Source organism: Vipera berus (assembly GCF_964194415.1).
Source record: "Vipera berus genome assembly, chromosome: 6".
Classification (NCBI taxonomy): Eukaryota; Metazoa; Chordata; class Lepidosauria; order Squamata; family Viperidae; genus Vipera; species Vipera berus.
Window position 1 is genome coordinate 86,905,266 of NC_138208.1, and position 25,706 is coordinate 86,930,971.

A 25,706-nucleotide genomic window follows, 5' to 3' on the forward strand; every position below is an offset into this window, starting at 1 on the left:
TCAGACTGGATTTGGCATTTTTGTCTACCTATCAAGTCCTTACCAAGGACCTGGGATAGGCAGATGTGGATGTTTGATGGTATTACAGATCTCGTCGCAGGATGGAAGCAGTTCCTAGTAAGGCCACATTTTGCAATTGACTAATGGCGAATTTGTCAATGCCAATGGTGTTCAAGTGGTGCTCCAGTTGTTTTGGGATTGAACCCAAGTCACCTATTACTGTTGGTACTCCCCTTGCTTGCCTTTGCCACAGTTTCTATTTCTATTTTCTATTTATTTTCTATTTCTATTATCATCATCAGCATCAGCATCATCTATTTGTGACGGTTGCAGCATCCTGGGGTCATGTGATCCCCATTTCCAACTTTCCCAGCTGGCTTCTATCAAGCAAAATCAACGAGAGAAGCCGGATTCACTTGACAACTGTGTGATTCACTTAACAACTGCAGTGATTCACTTAACACCGGTGGCAAAAAAACGGTCATAAAATGGGGTGCATCTCAATTTACAGCAGTCTAGGTTAGCCGTGCTCGGGACACGGTGGCTCAGTGGGTTAGGACGCTGAGCTTGTCGATCAGAAGGTTGGCAGTTTGGCGGGTCGAACCCCGAGTGCCGCGTAGCAGAGTGAGCGCCTGTTACTCGTCCCAGCTTCTGCCAACCTAGCAGTTCGAAAGCACGTCAAAATGCAAGTAGAAAAATAGGGACCACTCCGGTGGGAAGGTAACAGCGTTCCGTGCGCCTTTGGCGTCTAGTCATGCCGGCCACATGACCACGGAGACGTCCTCGGACAAGCGCTGGCTCTTCGGCTTTGAAACGGAGATGAGCACCGGCCCCTAGAGTCGGAAACGACTAGCACGCATGTGCGGGGGAACCTTTACCTTTACCTTTACCTTAGGTTAGCCGTGGAAATTCTAGTCTAATTGTGGCTGTAAATTGAGGACTTCCTGTAGCTCCTTAAAACCAGGATGTGCTTATCCATCTAGTGTTTCTCAACAACATTTAAGATATGTGGGCTTCAACTTCAACTGCATGGTTAATAATAATAATAATAATATGTTGGAAGGGACCTTGGAGGTCATCTAGTCCAACCCCCTGCTAAGGCAGGAAACCCTATACCATTTCAGACAAATGGCTGTCCAGTCTCTTCTTAAAAACTTCCAGTGTTGGAGCCAACTTTTTTTGACTTCCTCTCTGGACACCCCCATTCATGTACAGTTAATCCTCGTTTAGTGACCACAATCGGAACCAGCCATTTGAACACTAAGTCTTACTTCAGGTTTCCTTTGCTTTCCAGACCTGCGAAGGTAATAAATGATGGGATTGATGGTAAATTTACCTTAACAATCAATAACACTCAGTGACTGTTGGAACAGTCACTAAACAGGTCGGTTGATAAACGGGGACTGTAGTTTGCAACCTGAGTGGCTTTTTTTTCTTTTTTCTTTTGGTCCTCTGTTAGGATAATAGCGGGAGTGCCTATTGAGAAAATTCAGAATCCTCATCGAGTTCCTCAGACGGACAGGATAGGTGAGTATCCAGGAAAAGATTATCATTTTTCTAAGTTGGACCTGAAATACTCCCACTTTTAAATGCGAAGAAGATAAATCAATGGACTCAGCATCCATAACGTCAGGCTCCTCAAATATAAAACCCACCCACCCCAAATCTTCAAACTTCTGCTACTGAATTTGAGATTGTTTTTTAAAACGGCGGTAAGGGGAAGTTGGTGAAAAAAACATCATATGAGCTGCAAGTCGCTTTGTATTTTAATAATTGTATATCTTTGGAAGATTCTCAATCATCCAGATCACGGTTGTCCATCCTAAAGGTGCTTTTTTTCAAAAGGCAACTGGACTTTCTTGGGGTTTTTTTGCCTTTGAAAATGTTTCGCTTCTCATCCAAGAAGCTTTTTTTTCAGTTCTGTTCAGAAAACTTTATTTGAATTTGCAAGTTGCTTTGTATGTTCATAATTTTATGTCTATGGAGATTCTCAACCATCCTGATTATGATTGTCAAGAAGGTACTTCAGAATTGAAGAAGCTTCTTGGATGAGAAGCAAAAGGTTCTCAAAGGAAAAAAAAAACAAGTTGCCTTTTATAAAAAAAACACCTTTGGGTTAATACTTTTATGGTATTCCATTGATTAACAGAGGGAAAGCATAAAAAAGGAGTCACAAAATACTATTTTGTAACTTCAGAGATAGCAATAAAAGCAACAAAATAATAGCAATGAGAAGAATTCCTGAGCCAGCCATGCTGAGGAGAAAGGGAGAGGTTTCCATGCTGAGCCATGCTGGCTGAGGAATTCTGGGAGTTGAAGTCCACGAGTCATGAAGGGGCCATAGTTCCCCCATGCTGGCTGAGGAATTCTGGGAGTTGAAGTCCACGAGTCATGAAGGGGCCATAGTTCCCCCATGCTGGCTCAGGAATTCAGGGAGTTGAAGTCCACGAGTCATGAAGGGGCCATAGTTCCCCCATGCTGGCTCAGGAATTCTGGGAGTTGAAGTCCACGAGTCATGAAGGGGCCATAGTTCCCCCATGCTGGCTCAGGAATTCTGGGAGTTGAAGTCCATGAGTCACAAAAAAGCCAAGGTTGCCTACCCCTGGAATAGATAAACTCCATAAACACAGATGCTGTTTATGTCCCAAGATGGTGGGAAAGAGGAGGGTAGAGAGCAAATTGTTAAGGAATTTGTTGTGCAGAGGTCTCCTTGTGCTACCAAAGAGTTGCACAGACAAGGAAGGGCACTGAGAGCAGTAAAAGTCACACAGAAATACACTGAGTTCTAAAAGCAAAAAGTATTTTACTTTGAGGTGGTGTAAAAACAAAAATGCACAGTCAAAAATAAACAGTCCAAGTAGCAATCCAAAATACAAAGTCTTCTTACCGGTCCAGAGGTCAATACACAGTTCAGGTTTACAACAGTAGTAAACCAACAGCAGAGCAAAAAACAGTAACAGTAGAGATCAGTGAATTCAGAGAGAGAGAGAAGCTACGTTCCTAGCTTCCTCTTATGGCCATGAGAACACTTACACACCCATTGGCCAATTAACAACTTAAAGCCATAGCATTATGGTTAATATATTTTCAACCCAACATTGTAGGCTAGCACCATATGCCTAACATTCTCCCCTTTGGGTAGAATAATATATAACTCTTACAATCTTATGCACATTCTTTCACAATTAGCATTGTGTTTCACAGCACTTTGTACCTTCGTAAAATGGTCTGCAATATTTACATCAGATGGACAATACTCTAACTGTATTAATTTATCTTTGACACATTGTCTGACATTTAAATAACGAAGATCAGTATGTTTAGATCTTGTTCTTACTGCAGCATTATTAGCCATCTTTATCGCAGCTTGATTGTCCTCATACACAATAAATGGATCATTTACATTTAAACCCATATCTAACAATAATTGTTTGTACACTAGCAGTTCTGTACATAACACTGATAGACATGAAAATTCAGCCTCCATTGTAGATAAGCTTATGTGTTTTTGTCTAATAGACTTCCATCCAATCAAAGAATCACCCAACATTACAGCCAACCCTGAGGTAGATTTACGACTGTTTGAATCAGAGGCAAAACTCGCATCTGCATATGCAGTAAGGATTAACTCACGATTTGGCTCTAGATATAACGAGTAGTGAATAGTTTGCTTCAAATACCTTAATACTCGTTTAGCTGATTGCCAGTGTCTAACAGTAGGATTATTGTTGTACCTAGCTAATTGATTTACACAGTAAGAAATATCAGGTCTAGTCCAATTACTCAGATACATAAGACTTCCTATCAAAGATTGGTACATAGTCTTATCAAATACAGGACTCTCAACATTAGTGTCCTTAAAATCCATAGCCATCGGAGTTTTAGCTGGTTTACACATTTCCATATTGTATCTCTTTAATAACTGAGATATTTTACTGGCTTGTGACACCTTAAAACCCCTATTCGTTTTCACAATATCTAACCCCAAATAGTGGCTAATTTCTCCAAGATTTCTAATTGTGAATTTAGTTTGCAATCTTGAAATGATAGTTTGTGCTTCTAACTCAGTTTTTGTTATTATTGCAATATCATCTGTGAATAATAAAATAAAAGATAATGCTCCGTTGTGTTCTCTTCTAAACAAACAAGGATCAGCATTACTGGCTACAAAACCTATTGCACTTAACTCATTTACTATACATTTGTTCCACTCATAGCCTGATTGTTTCAATCCATAGAGGCTTTTCTTTAATTCCCAACAATCATGGTCTCTATCATTGGTCAATCCTGGTGGTATTCTTAAATAAATAGTATGTTGCAATGGAGCATGTAGATATGCAGTTTCAACATCTACATGATTAACCATATATTGGTTTTTAGCCGCCCATACTAAAGCTGCTCTTAAAGTAGTTGCCCTTAGACTGGGTGCAAACACCTCGTCATAATCCTCAGTAGTTTGGGCAAAACCTTGTGCAACCAAACGTGCCTTATGGGTTATAGTTCCATCTACACCCTTCTTTATTTTATATATCCATTTACAACCTATAGCTTGCTCACCAGGTGGCAGTTTTGCTTTCTGATAAACCTTAAGATTCTGCAAAGACTTCAACTCCCTGTTCATTGCAGCTTTCCATGATGCTTGTTCTTTTTCAGGATACATCCTGATCTCATCATAGTTAGATGGCTCTACACTAACTTGACATACTATACTAGCTTCATAGCGATCAGGTGGATGTCTGATACGCATTGAACGCCAAGGAATTACAGGGCTTTGAATTTCTGTCTCCTTTCCTTCCTCTGATTCATCTATTATCTCCCCTATCTCCTCTTCATCTTTTATATTTACAGGAGATGTATTATCATTACTAGTTACGTTATCAGAGGAGTCCTCAAACACTAGAGGATCAGTATTAACAGTTTCTTGCTCTAACCTATCCCAACCAACGTGCTCAAGGAACTTTGCACTAGCACTGTTATATACATTAGTTGTGCCTCGTTCCCAGAAACGATAGGATCTGTGATTAGCTTCATAACCTACGAAGTATAATTGCCTAACCCTATGTTGGCCTTTACTCCTGAGTTGTGCAGGAATGTGGACCCAAGCTGGGGTGCCAAATGTGTGCAGGTAATCAAGGTTTGGTCTTCTACCATGCCATATAGTATATGGTATTTTAAGATTTAAGATTTAAGATTTATTGAGATTTTTATACCGCCCTTCTCCCAAAGGGACTCAGGGCGGTTCACAGGGCATAAATATAAACAACAGTACAAACATTAAAAGATAATTAAATTAATGCCCAAGTTAAAACCAGAATAATAAAACAAACCTATAAACAACCCAAGTACCCCCATCAGGCCAGACCCGCTAGTTCGAATAAATGGGTCTTCAACCCGCGACGGAAGGATCGGAGGTCTGATGCCATCCGGAGCTCAACCGGCAGTTGGTTCCATAACGCCGGAGCACCCACAGAGAAGGCCCTCCCCCTGGGGGCCACCAGTCGACATTCCTTGACAGGAGGCACCCTGAGGAGGCCCTCTCTGTGGGCGCGCACAGGGCGGAGGGGAGTCGACGCCGGCAGCAGGTGGTCCTCGAGGTATCGCGGACCCATGCCATGTAGGGACTTAAAGATCATAACCAAAACCTTGAACCTTACCCGGAAGACAACTGGTAACCAATGCAGCTCACGGAGCAAAGGTGTAACATGGGAGTACCGGGAAACTCCCAAGACAACTCTCGCGGCCGCATTCTGTACCAGTTGGAGCCTCCGAGTAGTCTTCAAGGGAAGTCCCATGTAGAGAGCGTTACAGTAGTCTAGGCGAGAGGTCACGAGCGCATGAGTGACCGTACACAAGGCCTCCCGGTCCAGATAGGGCCGCAACTGGCGCACCAGGCGAACCTGGGCAAAAGCCCCCCTAGTCACGGCCACTATGTGATCCTCCAAAGTGAGTCGTGAATCTAGGAGGACTCCCAAGTTGCGAGCCCTATCCACAGGGGGTAAAAGCTCACCCCCCATAGAAAGAGGTGGAACATCCCAGGTGTCTCGGGAAGCCGGAATGTACAGCCACTCAGTCTTGTCAGGGTTGAGTTGAAGTCTGTTCCTCCCCATCCAGACCCGAACCGCCTCCAGGCAACGGGACATCACAGCGAGGGCATCACTGGGGTGGTTTGGGGTCGAAATAAAAAGTTGGGTATCATCAGCATATTGATGATACCCAACTCCAAAACCACGAATGATCTCACCCAGCGGTTTCATATAGATGTTGAACAGGAGAGGCGAGAGGACCGACCCCTGAGGAACTCCACAAGCGAGAGTCCTAGGGGTCGACCTCTGCCCCCCTGCCAACACCGACTGCGAGCGTCCCAGGAGATAGGAGGAGAACCACTGAAAAACCGTGCCTCCCACTCCCAATCCCCTGAGACGCTGCAGCAGGATACCATGGTCGATGGTATCGAAAGCCGCCGAGAGGTCTAATAGGACTAGGACAGAGGAATACCCCCTATCCCGAGCCCTCCAGAGATCATTCACCAGAGCGACCAATGCCGTCTCCGTGCTGTGCCCGGGCCTGAAACCCGATTGGTAAGGGTCCAGATAATCCGCTTCATCCAGGACCAGAGGGAGCTGATGCGCCACCACACTCTCAACAACCTTCGCAAGAAAGCGAAGGTTGGAGACTGGACGAAAGTTGTTCAATACAGCTGGGTCCAAGGCAGGCTTCTTGAGGAGAGGTCTCACCACCGCCTCCTTCAAGATGGTGGGGAAACAACCCTCACTCAAAGAAGCAGATATAACCGCCTGGAGCCAGCCTCGTGTCCTCTCCCTAGCTGCATAAACCAGCCAAGAAGGGCACGGGTCCAATAAACATGTGGTGGAACTCAGCTTCCCCATAATCCTGTCCACTTCATCAGGGGTCACAGAATCAAACTCCTCCCAGATAACATTGACAAGACCGCCCGTGTCCTGATCGTCAGACTCTGCCCAGCTGGAGTCCAAACCGGTCCGAATCCGAGCGATTTTATCCGACAGATGTTGACCAAACTCCTCGGCACGACCCTGCAAGGGATCCTCCCTCACCTCCTGATTAAGAAGGGAGCGAGTCACCCTAAACAAGGCGGCCGGGCGATTATCTGCGGACGCGATGAGGGTGGAGAAGTAATTACACCTCGCCTCCCTCATCGCAGCGAGATAAGACCTAATGTAGGTTCTTAACCGCAATCGGTCGGGTTCAGATCGGCTGGACCTCCAGCAGCTCTCTAGGCCCCGTTTCCGACGCTTCATCTCCCGGAGCTCCGCGGAGAACCATGGAGCTCGCTGGGATCTGCGCCGGGTCAGGGGCCGCAAGGGTACAACCCGGTCGAGTGCCTCAGTGGCTGCCCTTTCCCAGGCTTCCACTAAGGCATCCGCCGAGCTGTGAGCAATGGAGGCAGGTGGAGACCCCAGCGCCGCTTGGAATCTCTCAGGATCCATTAGGCGTCTGGGGCGGTACCATCTAGTTGGCTCCGTACCTCCACGGCGGGGGGTGGCAAAATGGAAGACCAGCCGCAGGAGGTGATGATCGGTCCATGACAGGGGCATAATAAATGGAAAGCCCCCACCAAGATCATCCAACCACCGTCCAGATAAGAAAATCAGGTCAAGGGTGTGGCCTCCCTCATGAGTTGGCTCAGAAATTACCTGCGTCAGGTCCATGGCCGTCATGGAAGCCATGAACTCCCGAGCAAGCTCAGATGAACCTCCCAGGGATGGTAGGTTGACGTCTCCCAAAACTATAAGTTTGGGGAACTCAACCACCAACCCTGAGAGGACATCGAGCAGCTCGGGCAGGGCTGCCGCTACGCGACTAGGCGAAATGTACACGAGCAGCAAGCCCAACTGCGCCCCAGAGCCAAATCTCATGAAGAGAGACTCACACCCGACTATCTGAGGAACGGTGGTCTCCCGCGGACATAAGGTCTCCCTAACGATCACCGCCACACCCCCACCCCTACCCTGAGCTCGAGGCTGGTGCAGCACCCGGAAGCCTGGTGGGCAAAGATCAACCAAAGGGACCCCACCCTCTGGGCCCAACCAAGTCTCCGTGATGCAAGCCAGGTCCGCATGCTCACCCTCAACTAAATCCCTAATAAGGGGAGCCTTGTTGACCACGGACCTGGCATTCAAGTACACCAGCCGGAGCTCAGGAGGCTGCACATCATCGCTCCCGGAACCTCGGGAAAGAGGCAGAGGGTCGGAGCGCCCCACCGCTTGCAAATAGCGGAGACGGCGCTCCCGGTAACGATATGGCCCCCTGTCTATCCGCCTGCTGCCATTCCCCGTCGTGGGAATTGGTAATCCCACGACCCGCTCATGAGCCCCGGAGACAACGACCCCTCGTTCTCCCCCCGCGCGGTCAGACCCAAGTCTGGCCTGAACTATGGTTGATTGGCCGCCCCCCAAAGCCAGACAACCCCTATCTCCCACCCCCCTCCCCAACCCCGTAAAAAATTTTGATAAAAACAAAATCAGGGGCCTCTTATTACATTTATGTTGACGGCCCCTACCCCTGCCCAGCCATCTCTCAGAGACCCAAAACTCGGGCCCTTCATCGAGGTTAGAATTTAAAGAGGCGGGTCGCACCCAGGCGAGGGGGGCACCCCTGAGGGCGAGCAAGTCCGTGCTGGTATATTGTCGCATGTTAGTCCAGCAAGTCCAGAATAGGTAGTCCTGGAGATGATCAAGTCCATAGGAGGGTCGAAGGCCGGAAAAGAAAATATCTGGATCCACACCCAGCTGCACTGCCAGTTAGCTGGGTGCCCCAGTAAACAGGTCCCCCCCGCCCTCTCACGGCAAGTTGCAACTCTGTACCTGGGGATGGTCAAAGATATACTCTGGGTAGGCATGCCCCATAGAGCTCTCACCTCTATGGGGCTGCAGATGTAAAAGTCAGCCACTCTCCCACCATGGCTGATACCCAGGACCGACCAAATCCAAAGGGGAGAGGGGGAGGCAGACAAAGTTATATATTCAGGCAAAAGAGTAGACGGGCCAAATAGGCGAAATGGTCTAAAAGCGTCACCGCCGTTAGAACGGTCCAAAGGTGGTATAAAGACCGCCTGTTGCTCCATTGAAGCGGTCCAAAGACGCCGTTGCCAACACAAGCGGTCCGAGGCAGCACAGGAAACATCATCGCCGCTAGGATAACTCTCAGTCGCCCTCTCCGCCGCCAGAACGGCCCGAGGACGATAGCGTCACTAAAAGCAGCCTGATGCAGTCTGGGGTAAGATGGAAGCACCACCGCCGGCGAGAGGGGCCAAGAGCCCCAGAAACATCGCAGCCAGTCACTGGCCTCCACAAGCGGCCCAAATAGGCCAGAAAACACTGATGCCGCCGAAGTGGCCCAAAAACAGGTCCAGTGTTGCCACTCGGGCCAGGAGGCCCCAGGAATGCCACCGCTTAGTGCTGGTCGCTGAGAACGGCCAGAGCCCACTGCTGCCGTCGTCGTCGTCGCCGGATGCAGGCCATCTCTGCCGTCGAATGCGGCCCCAGGAGACGCCGCTACCAGCGGCAACGCCAACGCCCACGCCGTCGCCGCCATCGCCGCCGCCAAGCCGGACCCGCAGGCGTCTCTCTCGGCAACCAGAGGCAGCCCGAAGATGTTAAGGGCGGCCCGAAACGGCTCGGGGAAGCAAGAAACGCCGCCACCGAGCGCAGCCCGAGAAACTGCCGCCGCCAGCGCCGAGGCCGCCGCCCACGCCGCCGCCGCCATCACTGCCGCCCCAAATGAACCCACAAGCGTCCTCCTCGACCTCCTCGCCGACCAGGAACAACCTGAGAACAGCAAGCAGCCCAGCTGGTCCGGCACAGCAGGGAACAACAGGGAACGCCGGAGGCGGCCACAAACAGCTGAGAGGCGGTCCGGAGAAGGCAAGCAGCAAGCGGCAAGCAGCAAGCGGCAGAAGGCAGAAGGCAAACAAAGGCAAACAGATGAAAGAGCTCGCAGGTTACCAACTGTTCTCTGCCCGTTTTCATCAGCCACTAGCTGCCTCGTCCCCCCAATCCACATCCCAGGCAGCCCGAAGGCTCCTGAGGGGCTCCAAAGGGACGCCTCATAGCTGGGACTCACGGAGCTCACGGAGCTCGAACAAGCACGTCCGCCATCTTGAAGCAGGAAGTTGAAAATGCTCAGTAGAAGTATTAACAACTATATTCAGAACATGGTTTGCACATTTTGCTGCCTCCCCCCACAGTCTATCTGTTAAGCCAGAATCTCTTAACATGGTTCTCATCATGGCTTGTAACGTTTGCCCACGTCTCTCAACAAATGCATTATGTTGAGGTCTATAAGGGGCTGAATGTTTATGCTCAATGCCAGCTGATTGTAGCATATCAACAAAATACTTATTTGTAAATTCAGTACCATTATCAGTAATTATGCACTGAACCTTTCTCTTTGTTTTTCTCTCCACGAACTTCAGCCAGTTTGCAAATTGTTGGAAAGTGTCTGCCTTTGACTTAAGCAGATAACAAAAACCATATCTAGAGTAGTGGTCCAATATACTTAAAATATAACATGACCCTCCTAAACTTGGTTTCATGGGTCCAATTAAATCAGCAAACACAACTTCCAAAGGTACAGTTGTTTTGAAGCTGTTTATCCTGTTTGCCGGACTTGCCTTACTCTTTTCCTGATTACAAGCATTGCAATTCAAATACTTACTACATGGCTTCAGTTTAACTCCCTCTACTAATTCCACTGTTTTACGTAGTGAGTTAAAGTTTACATGCCCTAACCGCCTATGCAATAAATGTATACAGTCATCATGTGGCTTCTTGTTCTCACATATCGAGTTAGCTTTAACTGTACTAACCTGGTTACTTGTGAGAACGAATAAACCATTTTTCAAATTAGCAGTTACACAGGTTCCATTCCTCTCAATAGTGCATTGCTCCCCTCTGAATGTTACCACAAACCCAACCTTAACCAATTCCCTTACAGATAACAGGTTGAATCTTAGCTTAGGTATATATAACATAGGTAACTGTTCATCAATGCATGGACAATAGGAATTACCTTCACCAGAGGCCTTCATCCTCCAACCGTTGGCTAGTGAAACATATTGGTTGCTGTTTTTCATATTAACAAACCTCTCTTTCACTTTAGTAATGCATTGTGAAGCCCCACTATCAACAACCCACAATTCATTATTTCTGGATGTTGATTCACCAGAAATAGCCAAACCAATGCCCTTCTTAGCCTTCCCACTGCTATTCACATTCTGTTTTTTACCCTTTCTACAGAATTTGGCTATATGCCCTGTAGCCCCACAAGAATAACATTTCTTGACATTGTAAGCAGTGGTAAATGGCTGCTCCTCTCGTGGCTGTGTCTCTCTCAGCTGGTCTCTGTCACGCCTTCTTCTGGACTCTTCCAGCAGTCTCCCAGTAATGTTAGTCAATGTCAGTTCCTCTCTGGTCAGGACTTCCAAAGAAGAAACATACCCATCATAACTCTCATCCAAAGATGACAGAATAATGTAGACCTGATGCAACTCTGAAAAAATCAGCTCCTTTTCATGAAGCTCTTGAAAAGTTGCCTTCATGTAATTTAAATGGGTCAGCATATCTCCATTCTTCTGCAGACGAGTCCTAAACAGCTTACGTGTAAGGTGTATATGTGCACCCACACTGTCACGAACATAAAGCCTTCGCAAAACATCCCAACACCTAGCAGCAGACTCCTCACCACGAATATGGACAAGCTGCTGGTCATTCAGTGTTAGTCCAATAATGCAAAGAGCTTTCTCATTGCTACGTTTAAAGTTGTCTAACTTCTTTGCATCCTCTTCGTCATCTGGATCCCAAGCAGTAGTATCTGGTGGGTTATTTACAACAGCCCATAGTCCTTCCTTGCGCAAAAGCAAGCAGCATTTTGTGGACCAGGAAACATAGTTTGTCCCATCCAACCGGGTTATCCAGGAGATGCCTGACAACTGTTCTTGTGCCATTTTACACCAAATACAAACTCAGCTAGGAATACTGTGTGTACTTACTCTCAGTACAGGCCTGGGCCCATAACCAGTGTTAAGGAATTTATTGTGCAGAGTCTCCTTGTGCTACCAAAGAGTTGCACAGACAAGGAAGGGTACTGAGAGCAGCAAGAATCACACACAGGAATTCACTGATCTCTACTGTTACTGTTTTTGCTCTGCTGTTGGTTTACTACTGTTGTAACCTAAACTGTGTATTGACCTCTGGACCGGTAAGAAGACTTTGTAGTTTGGATTACTACTTGGACTGTTGCTATTGTTTATGACTTGGACTGTTTATTTTTGACTGTGCATTTTTGTTCTTACACCACCTCAAAGTAAAATACTTTTTGCTTTTAGAACTCAGTGTATTCCTGTGTGTGATTCTTGCTGCTCTCAGTACCCTTCCTTGTCTGTGCAACTCTTTGGTAGCACAAGGAGACTCTGCACAATAAATTCCTTAACACAAATGAAGCCCAGATGGGATGCTGGAAGAAGTTGGGGTTGTGTGTGTGCTGCTTCTCTGCAGGAACCATCAATGGGAGATACAGTTGCCCTGTGCTCTTCATCAACCATCGATGCTTCTCTGGCCCACATCTCAACAAAGGCAGACTGGCAGAACTGCCACAGTCCGTCGGGCCAGGCAAATGTGTCCTGGTCCTTAAAGAGGTAAGGAGGGTGAGGTGTCCCAGACAAAGTGGGAAAGCCATCCGAAACACCTGGCTGCTGAGTATGAAGTCCAGATTGAAGCTTCTGTCCATAGGAGAGAATATTTGTAGCTCAGGCTTGAATTTTGCGGTGCTTGGTCCACTCAGAGCTTGGTGGTTTTCTTAAAGGCGTTTCAGGACCCAACTACATATCATCATCAGTGCTAGAAGAGGAGGAGGAGGAGGAGGAGGGTTGTGGGGTTGGGTTCCTTGGTGCACTCAGAGTTTGGTGGTTTTCTTGCAGACGTTTCATGAACCAACTACGTATTATCATCAGTGCTAGCAGAGAGGAAGAGGAGGAGGAGGAGGATTGTGGGGTTGGGCTCCTTCGTGCTGTCTGAACTTGGTTGATTTTTTGCAGACAAAATGCAAAATAATAACACAAGAACAGAGTTGGAAGGGACCTTGGAGGTCATCTAGTCCAACCCCCTGCTCAAGCAGGAAACCCGGTATCATTTCGGACAAATGGCTGTCCAATCCCTTCTTAAAAACCTCCAGTGTTGGAGCATCCATAACTTCTAGAGGCAGGTCTGACTTTGTTGGAGAGTAAACGTGAGTTCTCAAGTTTTCAAGATCCTATTAATATAGTCTACATCAAGGGTGTCAAACTTACAACGTCACTTGACGTGTTGCGACTTTTTCCCCATTGCCGGCAATGGGGTGGGCGCGGTTTTGGTGTGATGCATCGGGCCCGCGGGCCAGCAGTTTGGCACCCCTGGTCTACATCAATAGTTTGTCCATATTGCTATCGTGTCGCTACTGACACGATAGCAATATTCCAGTATTTTAGAGTCTGCCTCAAAGAGGAGTGGGGTCAAACTGTTCTCCAAAGCACCTGAAGGCAGGACAAGAAGCAACGGATGGAAAGTCATCAAGGAGAGAAGCAACCTGGAACTAAGGAGGAATTTCCTGACAGTTAGAATAATTAATCAGTGGTACAACCTGCCTCCAGAAGCTGTGAATGCTCCAACACTGGAAATTTTTAAATAGAGATTGGACAACCATTTGTCTGAAATGATATAGGGTTTCCTGCCTGAGCAGGGGGTTGGACTAGAAGATCTCCAAGGTCCCTTCCAACTCTGCTATTCTATTCTATTCTATTCTATTCTATTCTATTCTATTCTATTCTATTCTATTCTATTCTATTCTATTCTATTCTATTCTATTCTATTCTATTCTATTCTATTCTATTCTATTCTATTCTATTCTATTCCATTGCATTGCATTGCATTGCATTGCATTGCATTGCATTGCATTGCATTGCATTGCATTGCATTGCATTGCATTGCATTGCATTGCATTGCATTCCATATTTTTTACTCTACGCTACTGTACTCCAGGGACGCAGTGGCTTAGTGGGTTAGGACGCTGAGCCTGTCAATCAGAAAGTCGGCAGTTTGGTTGGTCGAATCCCGAGTGCCGCATAACAGAGTGAGCGCCTGTTACTCGTCCCAGCTTCTGCCAACCTAGCAGTTCGAAAGCACGTCAAAATGCAAGTAGAAAAATAGGGACCACTACGGTGGGAAGGTAACAGTGTTCCGTGCGCCTTTGGCATCTAGTCATGCCGGCCACATGACCACGGAGACGTCCTCGGACAAGCGCTGGCTCTTCGGCTTTGAAACGGAGATGAGCACCGGCCCCTAGAGTCAGAAACGACTAGCACGCATGTGCGGGGGAACCTTTACCTTTACCTTTACTCTACTCTACTCTACTCTACTCTACTCTACTCTACTCTACTCTAAGTTGGCCTACCTCACAGTGCTGATACTAACCTTGAACTGTGCAGTCCTTGATGCTTTCCGGCCACAGCTTCAAGCCCATTGTCTTTCCTCTGCTCAGATCCTTCGTATGGTGGTCAAGTCTGCCTACAAACCCGGAAGCATTTTGCGAGAATTGCAACTTGTCGACGACCCCAGGTGGAACTTTCAGGAAGAGAATCTCAAAGCAAAGTAAGGACTATTTCTAAAAGGAAGAAAAACTAGATTGTTTCTGTTTAAGAATATATTCATAATGGTGGGCATGGGAGGGAAAGGATGTTGGCAGGCAGACGTTATTTTACCTGAAAGCAATTGAACAAACTATTGTGTCAATAACTGAGCCAAACATGGCCACTGTCGCCAAATTACAGCAAAAAGTTTTAAAAGCCTCCACTTCATGTGCTTGAGGATGGAGCTAGTCCTTGACTTACGACAAGGGTCTTCAAACTTGGCAACTTTAAGACTTGTGGACTTCAACTCCAAGTTTGAAGACCCACGACCACAATGGGGACTAGCATTTCTATTGCTAAACAAGGTTGATTGTTAAGTGTCCTTGATTTTACGACCTTTTTGCGTCAAGTTGTTAAGTGAAGCCAAGGTGGCAAAGCCCAAATTTTAATCACGTAGCTGTGGGGATGCTGTGACAGTTGTAAGTTTGAGGATCAAGTCACTTTTTTTCCGGTGCTGTCGTAACTTTGACGGGTCGCTAAAGGAAACTCAGGTGCTTGGCAGGTGGGATGTGTTTAAGATGGCTACAGCATTTGCCACTTTCCTAGCTAGTGTCATGGTTCTGATAGATGAAAAAGAACTCTCAAGGCAAAAAAGTTTCCTTAAAGAACATATTTATTTGGCTACAAAGTATCGGCATGATCAAAAGTGGACCCAAGACTGAAGTTTCCCCCCCCCCAGGTTACAATGTTACAAAGGTGAACTTCCCACCCCAATAATATGTCATAAATCACAATTCCCAATTAACTACTTTGGCCTATCTAACGGAAACTTTAGCCGGCCAAAATGCAACCAGCAGTGACCTTGGTTCCCACAGAACAATTTATTGTTTTGACTAAGCTAGAAAACGCTCGTTCCCCCCTCCCAATTTTGTAGCAGCCGAAAACGAAGGGAAAATGGCTTCAGCCAAATTCGTTTGTAGAGTTGGCAGCAAGCTTCTGACAAGCAAAGTTAGTGGGGGGAGGCTGGATTCACTTAACGACCATGTCACTTACTTAACAACCGCAGTGATTCACTTAACAACCAGGGCAAAAAAACCCCATAAAATTAGGCATGACTTGCTTAACAAGGGCCTGGCTTAGTAGTGGAAAATCTGGTGCCCATTATGTTCATAAGTGGAGGTCTACCTATTCAGGTAGTCCTCGACTTATGACCTTTCATTTAGTGGCCGCTCAGCATTGCAACAGAATTGAAAAAAGTGACTTATGACCATTTTTCACACTGACGACCGTTGCTTCGTCCCCACGCTGGCTGGAGAATTCTGGGAGTTGAAGTCCACAAGTCTTAAAGTGGCCAAGTTTGAGGACCCCTGCTGTAAGTCAAGGGGTACATGCATAGATACCTTCTTTGCTCAGAACAAAACTTTTGGAGCGTTATTTAAAGGTTCGTTTGTAAAACAGCCCTTTGGAGATTTTTAATCCCTGCTTCTACAACTTCAGTTATGTCACACTTAATTAGGAAAGCAAAATGAATTTCACTAGGGGAATTTCTGCTGTTCCAGATGGATGCAAGGCCTAGTAAACTATCACATATTAAATTCTTCCAGCTAATAGGTTTGGATGAGGTTTTCTTTTTTTCCTATTACCTCAGTGTGGCTGATAAAATGAAATTGTTATTGGAACAATCACACAAAGTAATATGTGAGGAGAAACTTCCTGACAGTTAGAACAATTAATCAGTGGAACAACCTGCCTCCAGAAGCTGTGAATGCTCCCAACACTGGAAGTTTTTAAGAAGAGACTGGATAGCCATTTGTCTGAAATAGTATAGGATTTCCTGCCTGAGCAGGGGGTTGGACTAGATGACCTCCAAGGTCCCTTCAACTTTTATTATTATTTATCATCACACAGTCAGTCAGATGTTCAGACTGGATTTGGCATTTTTTTCTACCTATCGAGTCCTTACCAAGGACCTGGGATAGGCAAATCTGGATGTTTGATGGTATTACAGATCTCGTCACAGGATGGAAGCAGTTCCTAGTAAGGCCTCCTTTTGCAATTGACTAATGGTGAATTTGTCAATGCCAGTGGTGTTCAAGTGGTGCTCCAGTTGTTTTGGGATTGTACCCAAGGCGCCTATTACTATTGGTATTACCCTTGCTTGCCTTTGCCACAGTCTTTCTATTTCCTGCCTGAGTAGAGGGTTGGACTAGATGACCTCCAAGGTCCCTTCCAACATTATCATCATCATCATCATCATCATCATCATCATCATCATCATCATCATTATTATTATTATTATTATTATTATTATTATTATTATTATTATTATTATTATTATTATTATTATTATTATTATTATTATTATGTCATTGCAAGAGATACCCATTTGATGGCTACGCACTCAGTTTGGCAGGTTGAAAACCTCTTATGGCCTCGACTCTATGCCTGCCAAAGAAACCTTATTTATTTTTTATTTATTTTTTTAAAAAGTTCTCCAACTTTATTTTGGAGGTTGGCAAAGGTTTCTTAATCAATTCAGGGAGCCAATTTTCCAGAAAGCAACGGAATAACACCGTAACACGGGGACGTTCACCCTTGCCAACTTTAAGCCACGCTGGTTGGGGCATTTTGGGTGTTGAAGTCCACATGTCTTAAAGTTGCCAAGATTGAACATACATCTCTTACATTCTGAGTTACATTGAAAAAATTACATTTAACTCTCATGTTAAAAAAAGAAAAAAAAATATGAAAAAAAAACCCTCAAAGGGCAGACTTGATGGACGATGGCTCTTTTTCTGCCATCAGTTTTCTATCTTTCTGTGAGTTCCCCCAGTCCAGTATTTGCATTATGGAAAAATGGTTTCTTGTTATCTGGTGAAGAAATAGTTTGCACTGGGAATTTCTGCCGGGTATGGCCAAATCAAGATGGTGGCCAGGTGGCCATGGCAAATAGAGATACAGTAGATTAACCTGTTGAAGGAAAAATCTTCACCAGCGTCCAGTCCAAGCCGGGAATAAACAAAATGGAGACTGCTTTAGAAAGAAGCTTGTAGTTTATTGAAGAGGAGAGCCAGACAGAAAGATGGCTCTTGGGGGAAAAAACTGACCACATGTAGCAGGCAGTGGTGGGTTTTTATACCTTCTTGGGCTTTTGTTTGGAGTTGTTCCTGGGGCATGAACTTTGACTTGAGTCTGAGTGTGCCTTTTTGGTATTCTGAGGGTGGTGGATTAATCCTATTATGTCCCAAAGGTCATATCATGCTTCCCTGGGACTGTGGCTGATGAGTGTTGGGGTTTTTTGCTGTGAGGGATTGTTGATTGTAGGGATCTTTGTCTTTCTAATCCCAGCTTCCTGGCTCCAATCTTTTTGACAAGATTATCACATCTGCATTTCTGCAGACCTGGTTTCTGTGTGGGGCACAGAGACTTGGGGTGGGGTGGGGTGGGTGGTTTCTGCCTTTAAAATCCCTTGGGGTAATATATTCTGCCTTTTTAATATTTCCCAAAATATTTCTTTCTCTGGATTCTTCCCACAAACCATTCCTAAATCCCGGTTTGTATCCCTGTGACCTATCTTGGTGAGGACCTGGCTAGAGTGTTACCACCCCCACCCCCACCCCCCAAATATATCTTGATTTATGGTGTAATGTTTGGCGTGTTGTTGCAACCACTGTCACAGATACCGAGGGAAAACATACAGGGCAACGGTCAAGATAGTCCGTACGTCTGACCAAGTTCCCGATTTTTGCCGGAAGGTTTGTGCGAAACTGGAATGCTGCCCCAATTTATTCAGCCCTCTCCCGATCACCGAAAACTGCCCTGAAAACTGTTCCAGTCACACCAAAACAAAATATGGTAAGTGTACACGACAATGGTGGCAGAAAACGGTGGTTTGGTTTTAATTTGTGTGGATTTTGTTTCTCTTGCATGGCCTGGAGCAGGGGTAGGCAACCTTGGCTCTTTTATGACTCGTGGACTTCAACTCCCAGAATTCCTGAGCCAGCATGACTAAGCATGGAAACGTCTCCCTTTCCCTTCAGCATGGCTGGCTCAGGAATTCTGGGAGTTGAAGTCCACGAGTCATGAAGGGCCCATAGTTCCCCCATGCTGGCTCAGGAATTCTGGGAGTTGAAGTCCACAACTCATAAAAGAGCCAATGTTGCCTACCCCTGGCCTGGAGTATTATGATTGGGGTGGCCTAGAAACCTGCAAATAAATCAGATTTGGTGTTGGGATTTGCTGATGGGAAACAATTTCAATTGACTCTGAAGAACAGCACTGGGGAAGCCATCAGAATTTCTGGGATTCTGGCTGAGGAAAGAAATATAGGAAGTCTTCAGCTTAATGATGCTAATTCAGCCCAAACTTTCTGCTGCTTAAGGGTGACAGTTGTTAAGCGAGTTTTGCCTCATTTTTGCAACCTTTCTTGCCTCACTTGTTAGGGGAATCACTGCAGTTATTATGTTATTAAGTTTTCAGAAGGTTGCCAACCGTCATAAATATGAACCGGTTGCCCAGTGTAGGAATTTTGATCACGTGACCGTGTGGATGCTGCAACGGTCGTAAGTATGAAAAAAAAATGTTCCTCAATCCCTTTTTTTCACCGCTGTTGTGACTTTGAATGGCCGCTAAACAAATGGCTGTAAGTCAAGGACTATCTGTAGTTCCCCAGAATTGAATGGTTTGATTTTTATTTTATTTTTTTACCAAACCTTTCCTCTCCAGGATACTATTATGGAAAACGGAGGAAAGTCATTAAATCTTCCCCCAGTGAAGAAAACGCTTACAGCCTGGAGAGCAGACACAACTTGTCTGATTGCAGGAAAATGCAGAAAGCCATTTTAATGCCGAAGAAAAATTGTCTCTCTGCAGCAGATCTGCACAGAGCAGGATCTTCAGAGGTGAGATTTGGGGTCTCTTGTGAAAAGTATCTGCACACGAGGTGGAATAAGTCAGAAAGAAGAGAATAACAGAGTTGGAAGGAACTTTGGAGGTCTTCTAGTCCAACCCCCTGCTCAGGCAGGAGACCCTATACCAGGGCTAGGCAACCTTGGCTCTTTTATGACTCGTGGACTTCAACTCCCAGAATTCCTGAGCCAGCATGGCTCGGCTTGGAAACCTCTCCCTTTCCCCTCAGCGTGGCTGGCTCAGGAATTCTGGGAGTTGAAGTCCACGAGTCATAAAAGGGTCAAGGTTGCCTACCCCTGGCCTAGGCCATTTCAGACAAGGGGCTGCCCAGTCTCTTCTTTAAAAACTCCAATGACGGACCATCCACAACTTCTGAAGGCAGGTTGTTCCACTGATTAGTTATCCTCACTGTCAGGAAATTTCTCCTTAGTTCTAGGTTGATTCTCTCCAAGATTAGTTTCCACCCGTTGCTTCTTATCCTGGCTTCAGGGGCTTTGGAGAACAGATTGACTTCTTCTTCTTTGGGGCAGCCCCTGAGATATTGGAAGACTGCTATCATGTCACCCCTCACCCTTCTCTTCGTTAACTTGACATACCTCATTCCAATAACCGTACTTTATATGTTTTAGCCTCCAGTCCCCTAATCATCTTTGTTGCTCTTCTCTGTAGTCTTTTTACAGTCTCAGCATCTTTTTCACATTAGATTAACGTGGGAGGAATCATCTACTACAGTGCTGTCCAGAGTAGTGTTTTGCAAACTAGACAACTTTCAAGACAACTTCAACTCCCATATTTGTGCATAATTTAGCTCTTCTCTTCCTATTCACGTTCCTTTGGGTCACATTGTTTACATTGTACATCTGTATTGTAAATTATAATTTTCCTTAAGACAGGGGTCTTCAAACGTGGCCCTTTTATGACTTATGGACTTCAACTCCCAGAATTCCTCAGCCAGCATGCCTGGCTGAGGAATTCTGGGAGTTGAAGTCTACAAGTCATAAAAGGGCCAAGTTTGAAGACCCCTGCCTTAAAAGGTTTGGTAGATAGACAGAAAGTATCGAGATGCAATGTCAGAGACAAATAACTCAAACAACCAGTTGCATCATTCTATTGTGAGTAAGAACTAACCCCCCAAGGTGAGAGATAGGATAGAGAGATGGACTGAAAATGGCTAGAGGGGACAATTTAAGGGGTGCAGCTGATAATTCACGAACGCCTAGATGAGTGTTTTTCAAACTTAGCCCCTTTAAGATGTGTGAACTAAAACTCCCAGAATTCCCCAGTCCTCATACTTTAAGACATGTGGACTTCCAAGTCCCAGAATTCCTCAGTCAGGATAATGCCATAATTCCCTTAAACATGCTGGCTGGAGAATTCTGGGAGTTGAAGTCCACAAGTCTTCAATTGGCCAAGTTTGAAAAGCAGTGATGTAAGACAAGAGGTCTTCAGACTTGGCCCTTTTATGACTTGTGGACTTCAACTCCCAGAATTCCTCAGCCAGGCACGCTGAGGGGAAAGGGAAAGGTTTCCAAGCTGAGCCATGGTGGCTCAGGAATTCTGGGAGTTGTAGTCCACAAGTCATAAAAGGGCCAAGTTTGAAGACCCCTCATGGAAGGGAAGGCTGTTTCTTTACCTTGGCTCCTATTTAATGGAATAACCACTCTTCGGAGCCTAGCTATGTTCTATCTGTTTGATTTAATGGAAATTAGTGCAAAACGGTGCTCTCCCAGTAAACACTTGATGAGGCCCTCTGGGTTTTGATTGGGTAGTTTCACCAGATTGCCTTTCACGCTCCTTATTAACAGCTATTTATTATTAATTATCACGTTGCAGGTAGAAGGGAAGTTTCAGTTCTGATAGCGTGCTGATTTCTCTTAACATGGTTTTCTGCTGGGAGCCCTTTGGTTACTTAGGGGGGTGGGGGTCCAGCATGGTAATCTGGAAACCCAGGCCATTCAAATGAATATAAGAATTTATTGCAAGCTTGCGCTGTCTACAAGAATCTGAATAACTAATGGTCCAAGCAAATTGGCAGCAGATAAGAGTCACGGGAAATTCTTGCGAGCAAGAAGGGACTCAAGACTGATAACACATTTGACCTCTCCCTTGGGCTCAGCCTTGTCATCTCCCACAGGGGGCGTACAAATACAGTCCATTAATTGAATTAAATTTTTGGGCAGGAGAGCGGCGAGGAAGAAGCAGACACCCCGTGGAGCGAGGAGATCAACCCAGAATTGCAGGATGATCTAACGGATGTCTCCTCAGAGGAGATCTCTCTGGCCATACCAGTGGCCACAATGACGTTACGCAGCAGCAGAGGCTCCATCCATGTGGCTCAGCCCGAGAGTGACGGGCAGGCCCAGAAGGCACTTTCCTTTCTGCGCGCCAAAAGTGAAAGAATCAGGCAGGTAAGTGGCTGGATAGCCGTACCTTGCTTTTGAGGGTCTCCAACATTGGAATGACTTCAACTCAACCCTCATTGGTTTGCTGTCTTGTAGGCTTTGTTCATATGCTTGTTTTGGGATGTTGGCCACATCCCTCTTTATGTGGTCTATCCCAGGCCAGTTTCCAAAGGGAAATGTGTTTATTTAGGAAAGGACCTTCGCAAACATTAAGCTACTTAAGAGCTAACACACTTAAGTTGTCCTTCAATTCTTTATTGGCCAAGTGTGATTGGACACACAAGGAATTGTCTCCAGTGGATAAGAGTGTATATACAAACAACAAAGGGATAAGTCATAGATCAGAGCTCCCCAACCTTTTGGGCGACAGGGACCGGTTCCATGGAGAGAGGTTTTTCCGCGGACCGGAGAGTGCGTGGTTTTGTGTGCTGCCTGCATCCCACGGATGGGGCTTTGCTTGTTTGTGCGGACCGGTTGCTGGCATGCCGCGGCCCGATACTGGTCCACGGACCGGGGGCTAGGGACCCCTGTCATAGATCATAAATCATAAGTTACAATCATAATCATAAGATACAAACAATAAGTGATGATTCATAAGATACTAATAGGAGAAGGTAGTAGGAAAGATGAGAAGACGACAAAGATAATAGTAATGCAACCTACTACATGGGTAAATAACTTTAGGCCTAAGAGAGTGCTGTGGGAGTTATATGCTCAACAGAGTAATGGCACAGGGGTGAGGAGTGGGGGCAACTGTCCCTGTGTCTAGTTGTTTCGGCACGGAATGACCTGTAGTAGTGTCCTAAGGAGAGAAGTTGAAACAGTTTGTGTCCAGGTTGTGAGGGATCTGTAGATATGTTCTCAGCCCTCTTTCTGACTCATTTTTCTGCAGTCCTAACTAACCGTTGAACTCCGTGTCAGTCCTTTTTTGGATGCTGGTGCCAAACCAGACAGTTACTGAGGTACAAATGACAGACTCAATCATTTCTCTCTAGAAATGTGCCAGCAAATTCTTGGGCAATCTGAGCTTTCTGAGTTGACATGGGAAAAACATCCTTTGTTGTGCCTTTTTAATGATGGTTCTAATATTACCGTAGGTGGTAATATGACCAAAAATCTTTTCAAATAGGCACAGCCTAATAAGGGCAGGGGTCTTCAAACGTGGCCCTTTTATGACTTGTGGACTTCAACTCCCAGAATTCTGAAGACCCCTGTAATAGAGGATGTTCTCTTGCGGTGTTTTTCAACCATGGCGACTTGACGTTGTGTGAACTTCAATTCCCAGAATTCCACTTTCCTTCCCCCATTTCTTTTCTTGGCCCAGGATCTAAACCAGCATTTCTCCACTTTGGCAACTTTTAAGACTTGTGGACTTCAACCTCCAGAATTCCCCAGTCAGCCATGCTGGCTAGGGAATTCTGGGAGTTGAAGTCCACGCCTCTTCCAGTTGCCAAGGTTAACATATATAGTGTTCTTTGTGAGTATTGAACTTAAAAAAAATCTAAGTAGAAAACATACGAAAGAAAGAGCAGAGTACAAATAAATGCAAAAATAAAACATTCTAAAGGCTACTATTTCCAAGATTATATTAATTACTTAACCTACATTATAAGACATATCGGAGGACATCCTAGGTAGGAAAGGAGCCAGACTCGAACTCTCAGAACAATCCTAAGTTTTGTGATCCCAATTTTGCTTCATTGCAGATCAAGCAGGCTGCAGAAGAGATGCTCATTCTGGAGAGCAACCCACTGGAGTGGACAGTGACTGATGTGGTGCAATTCCTCCGGCTGACTGACTGCGCTTCCCTTGCCAAAATATTTCAGGAACAGGTTGGTTCTTTCTTTCTTTCTTTCTTTCTTTCTTTCTTTCTTTCTTTCTTTCTTTCTTTCTTTCTTTCTTTCTCTCACCTTCCTTTCCTTCCTTCCTTCTTCTTCCCTCTCTTTTCCTTCCTTCCTTCCCTCCCTCTTTTCCTTCCTACTTTCCCTCCCTCCCTCTCTCCCCTCCCTCTTTCTTTCTTTCCTTTCTTTCTCTCACCTCCCTTTCCTTCCTTCCCTCCCTCTCTCCCTCTTTTCCTTCCTTCCTTCTTTCCTTCCTTCTCTTTGCCTTCCTTCTTTCCCTCCCTCCCTCCCTCCCCTCCCTCCCTCTTTCTTTCTTTCTTTCTTTCTTTCTTTCTTTCTTTCTTTCTTTCTTTCTTTCTTTCTTTCCTTTCTTTTTCTCCTCCTTTCCTTCCTTCCTTTCTTTTTCTCTTTCTGTCTCTCTTTCTTTCTCTCACCTTCATTTCCTTCCTTCCTTCCCTCCCTCTTTCCTCTTTTCTTTCTTTCCTTCCTTCCTTCCTTCCTTCCTTCCTTCCTTCCTTCCTTCCTTCCCTCTCTCTTTTACTTCCTTCCTTCCCTCCCTCTTTTCCTTCCTTCTTTCCCTCCCTCCCTCCCTCCCTCCCTCCCCTCTCCTCCCCTCTGATGATAGGCAGATGATCCATTCACTGACCCCGAACCTTCTTACATTGTCATCTGAATGGGTTCACGTACCATGGGAGAGAAAAACTCAGGAGTCCACATTTTCTACTCCGTGTATGATTTTATCTGTCTCTTCCATATTTTTCCTTACTTCTTTGGACTAAAGCATTAGAAAGCCCCCAATGCTGTAGTCCTTTTCCATCAAAGTTCCTTATTTCCTTTTTTTTTTTTTTTTGGAAAACCAAATGAAATTTTGGTGCCTATGAATTTTGTTTGGGCCAAATCCTGTTCCTCCTTTTTGCAGGATATTGATGGACAAGCACTTCTACTGCTGACGCTCCCAACGGTCCAGGAGTGCATGGATCTGAAACTTGGACCAGCCATCAAACTGTGTCACCAGATCGAACGTGTGAAGCTGGCGTTTTATGCACAGTATGCCAACTGACAACACCCTTTGCTTTCTTATTTTTTTTAAGGCCTTGCCTGCAATTCCTGTTTTCTCAACTCCTAGTATTTGGAAATATGGAGCCTCCATGTTTGCGCAGAAATGTCCACAAAATGAACTAAAGTAAAGATCTTGAGCTGAAGTCAGAAATCTTTTAAGGTGCTGGGCACCCTTGTGTGATCAGGAAGGGATACAAGCGGCTCTTAATAAAATAAAAATTTTAAATCCACCACCATTACCAGCAAAGCTTGCAAGATCAACTCTTGCTTCAGGTCATCAATAATCCTGCCCCAAAAAACCCAACACCGTCATTTTCACTCAACGCATCCTGAAATCATTGACTTCTTCAACCAAGTCTTCATCAGATATCACTGAAATCCTGCCAGATTTGGCCATTTTGAAGTTTCTGCCTTTAACCAATTGAAGAGGGGCCATGAGGAAGTAAAAGAATAATAGACTTGGAAGGGAACTTGAAGGTCTTCTAGTCCAGGGCTTTTCAACCAGTGGTACGGGTACCACCTGTGGTACTTTGGCACCTGGCAGGTGGTACGCAACCATCCTAGAAAAGTGGTAGTGGGGGAGGGGAATGAGCTGAACCGGTGACAGCACCGCACAAGTCTGAGTGAGAGACGGCTGGAGCTGCAGGGCTGTCAGGGCTCAGCGGAAGCGCCAGGATCAGCGCCAGGATCCAGCTGGAGCTCGACGCTGATCCCGGCGCTTCTGCTGAGCCCAGAAGAAGTGCCGATCGGCTGGAATGTTGCAGCACCTCCAGGGTCTTGTGATTTACATTCAGATGCTTGGCAACTGATTCATATTTATGACGGTCACAGTGTCCCAGGGTGCGTATGAAGTGACCA

General features: G+C 45.7%; 1 protein-coding gene across 1 annotated transcript in view; it reads left to right on the forward strand.

Moving 5' to 3' along the window:
• Window positions 1–25,437, forward strand: part of SFMBT2 (Scm like with four mbt domains 2) — an 81,192-nt gene extending 55,755 nt beyond the window's left edge. The window contains exons 14-22 of the mRNA XM_081330670.1: window positions 1,460–1,527; window positions 12,534–12,673; window positions 14,551–14,660; window positions 18,318–18,533; window positions 19,081–19,120; window positions 19,303–19,539; window positions 21,727–21,954; window positions 23,655–23,780; window positions 24,709–25,437. Of these exons, the coding sequence (XP_081186796.1) occupies window positions 1,460–1,527; window positions 12,534–12,673; window positions 14,551–14,660; window positions 18,318–18,533; window positions 19,081–19,120; window positions 19,303–19,539; window positions 21,727–21,954; window positions 23,655–23,780; window positions 24,709–24,849 (1,306 nt within the window). The 3' untranslated portion in view covers window positions 24,850–25,437. The remainder of the gene's footprint in view (window positions 1–1,459; window positions 1,528–12,533; window positions 12,674–14,550; window positions 14,661–18,317; window positions 18,534–19,080; window positions 19,121–19,302; window positions 19,540–21,726; window positions 21,955–23,654; window positions 23,781–24,708) is intronic.
• Window positions 25,438–25,706: the final 269 nt, after the last annotated feature.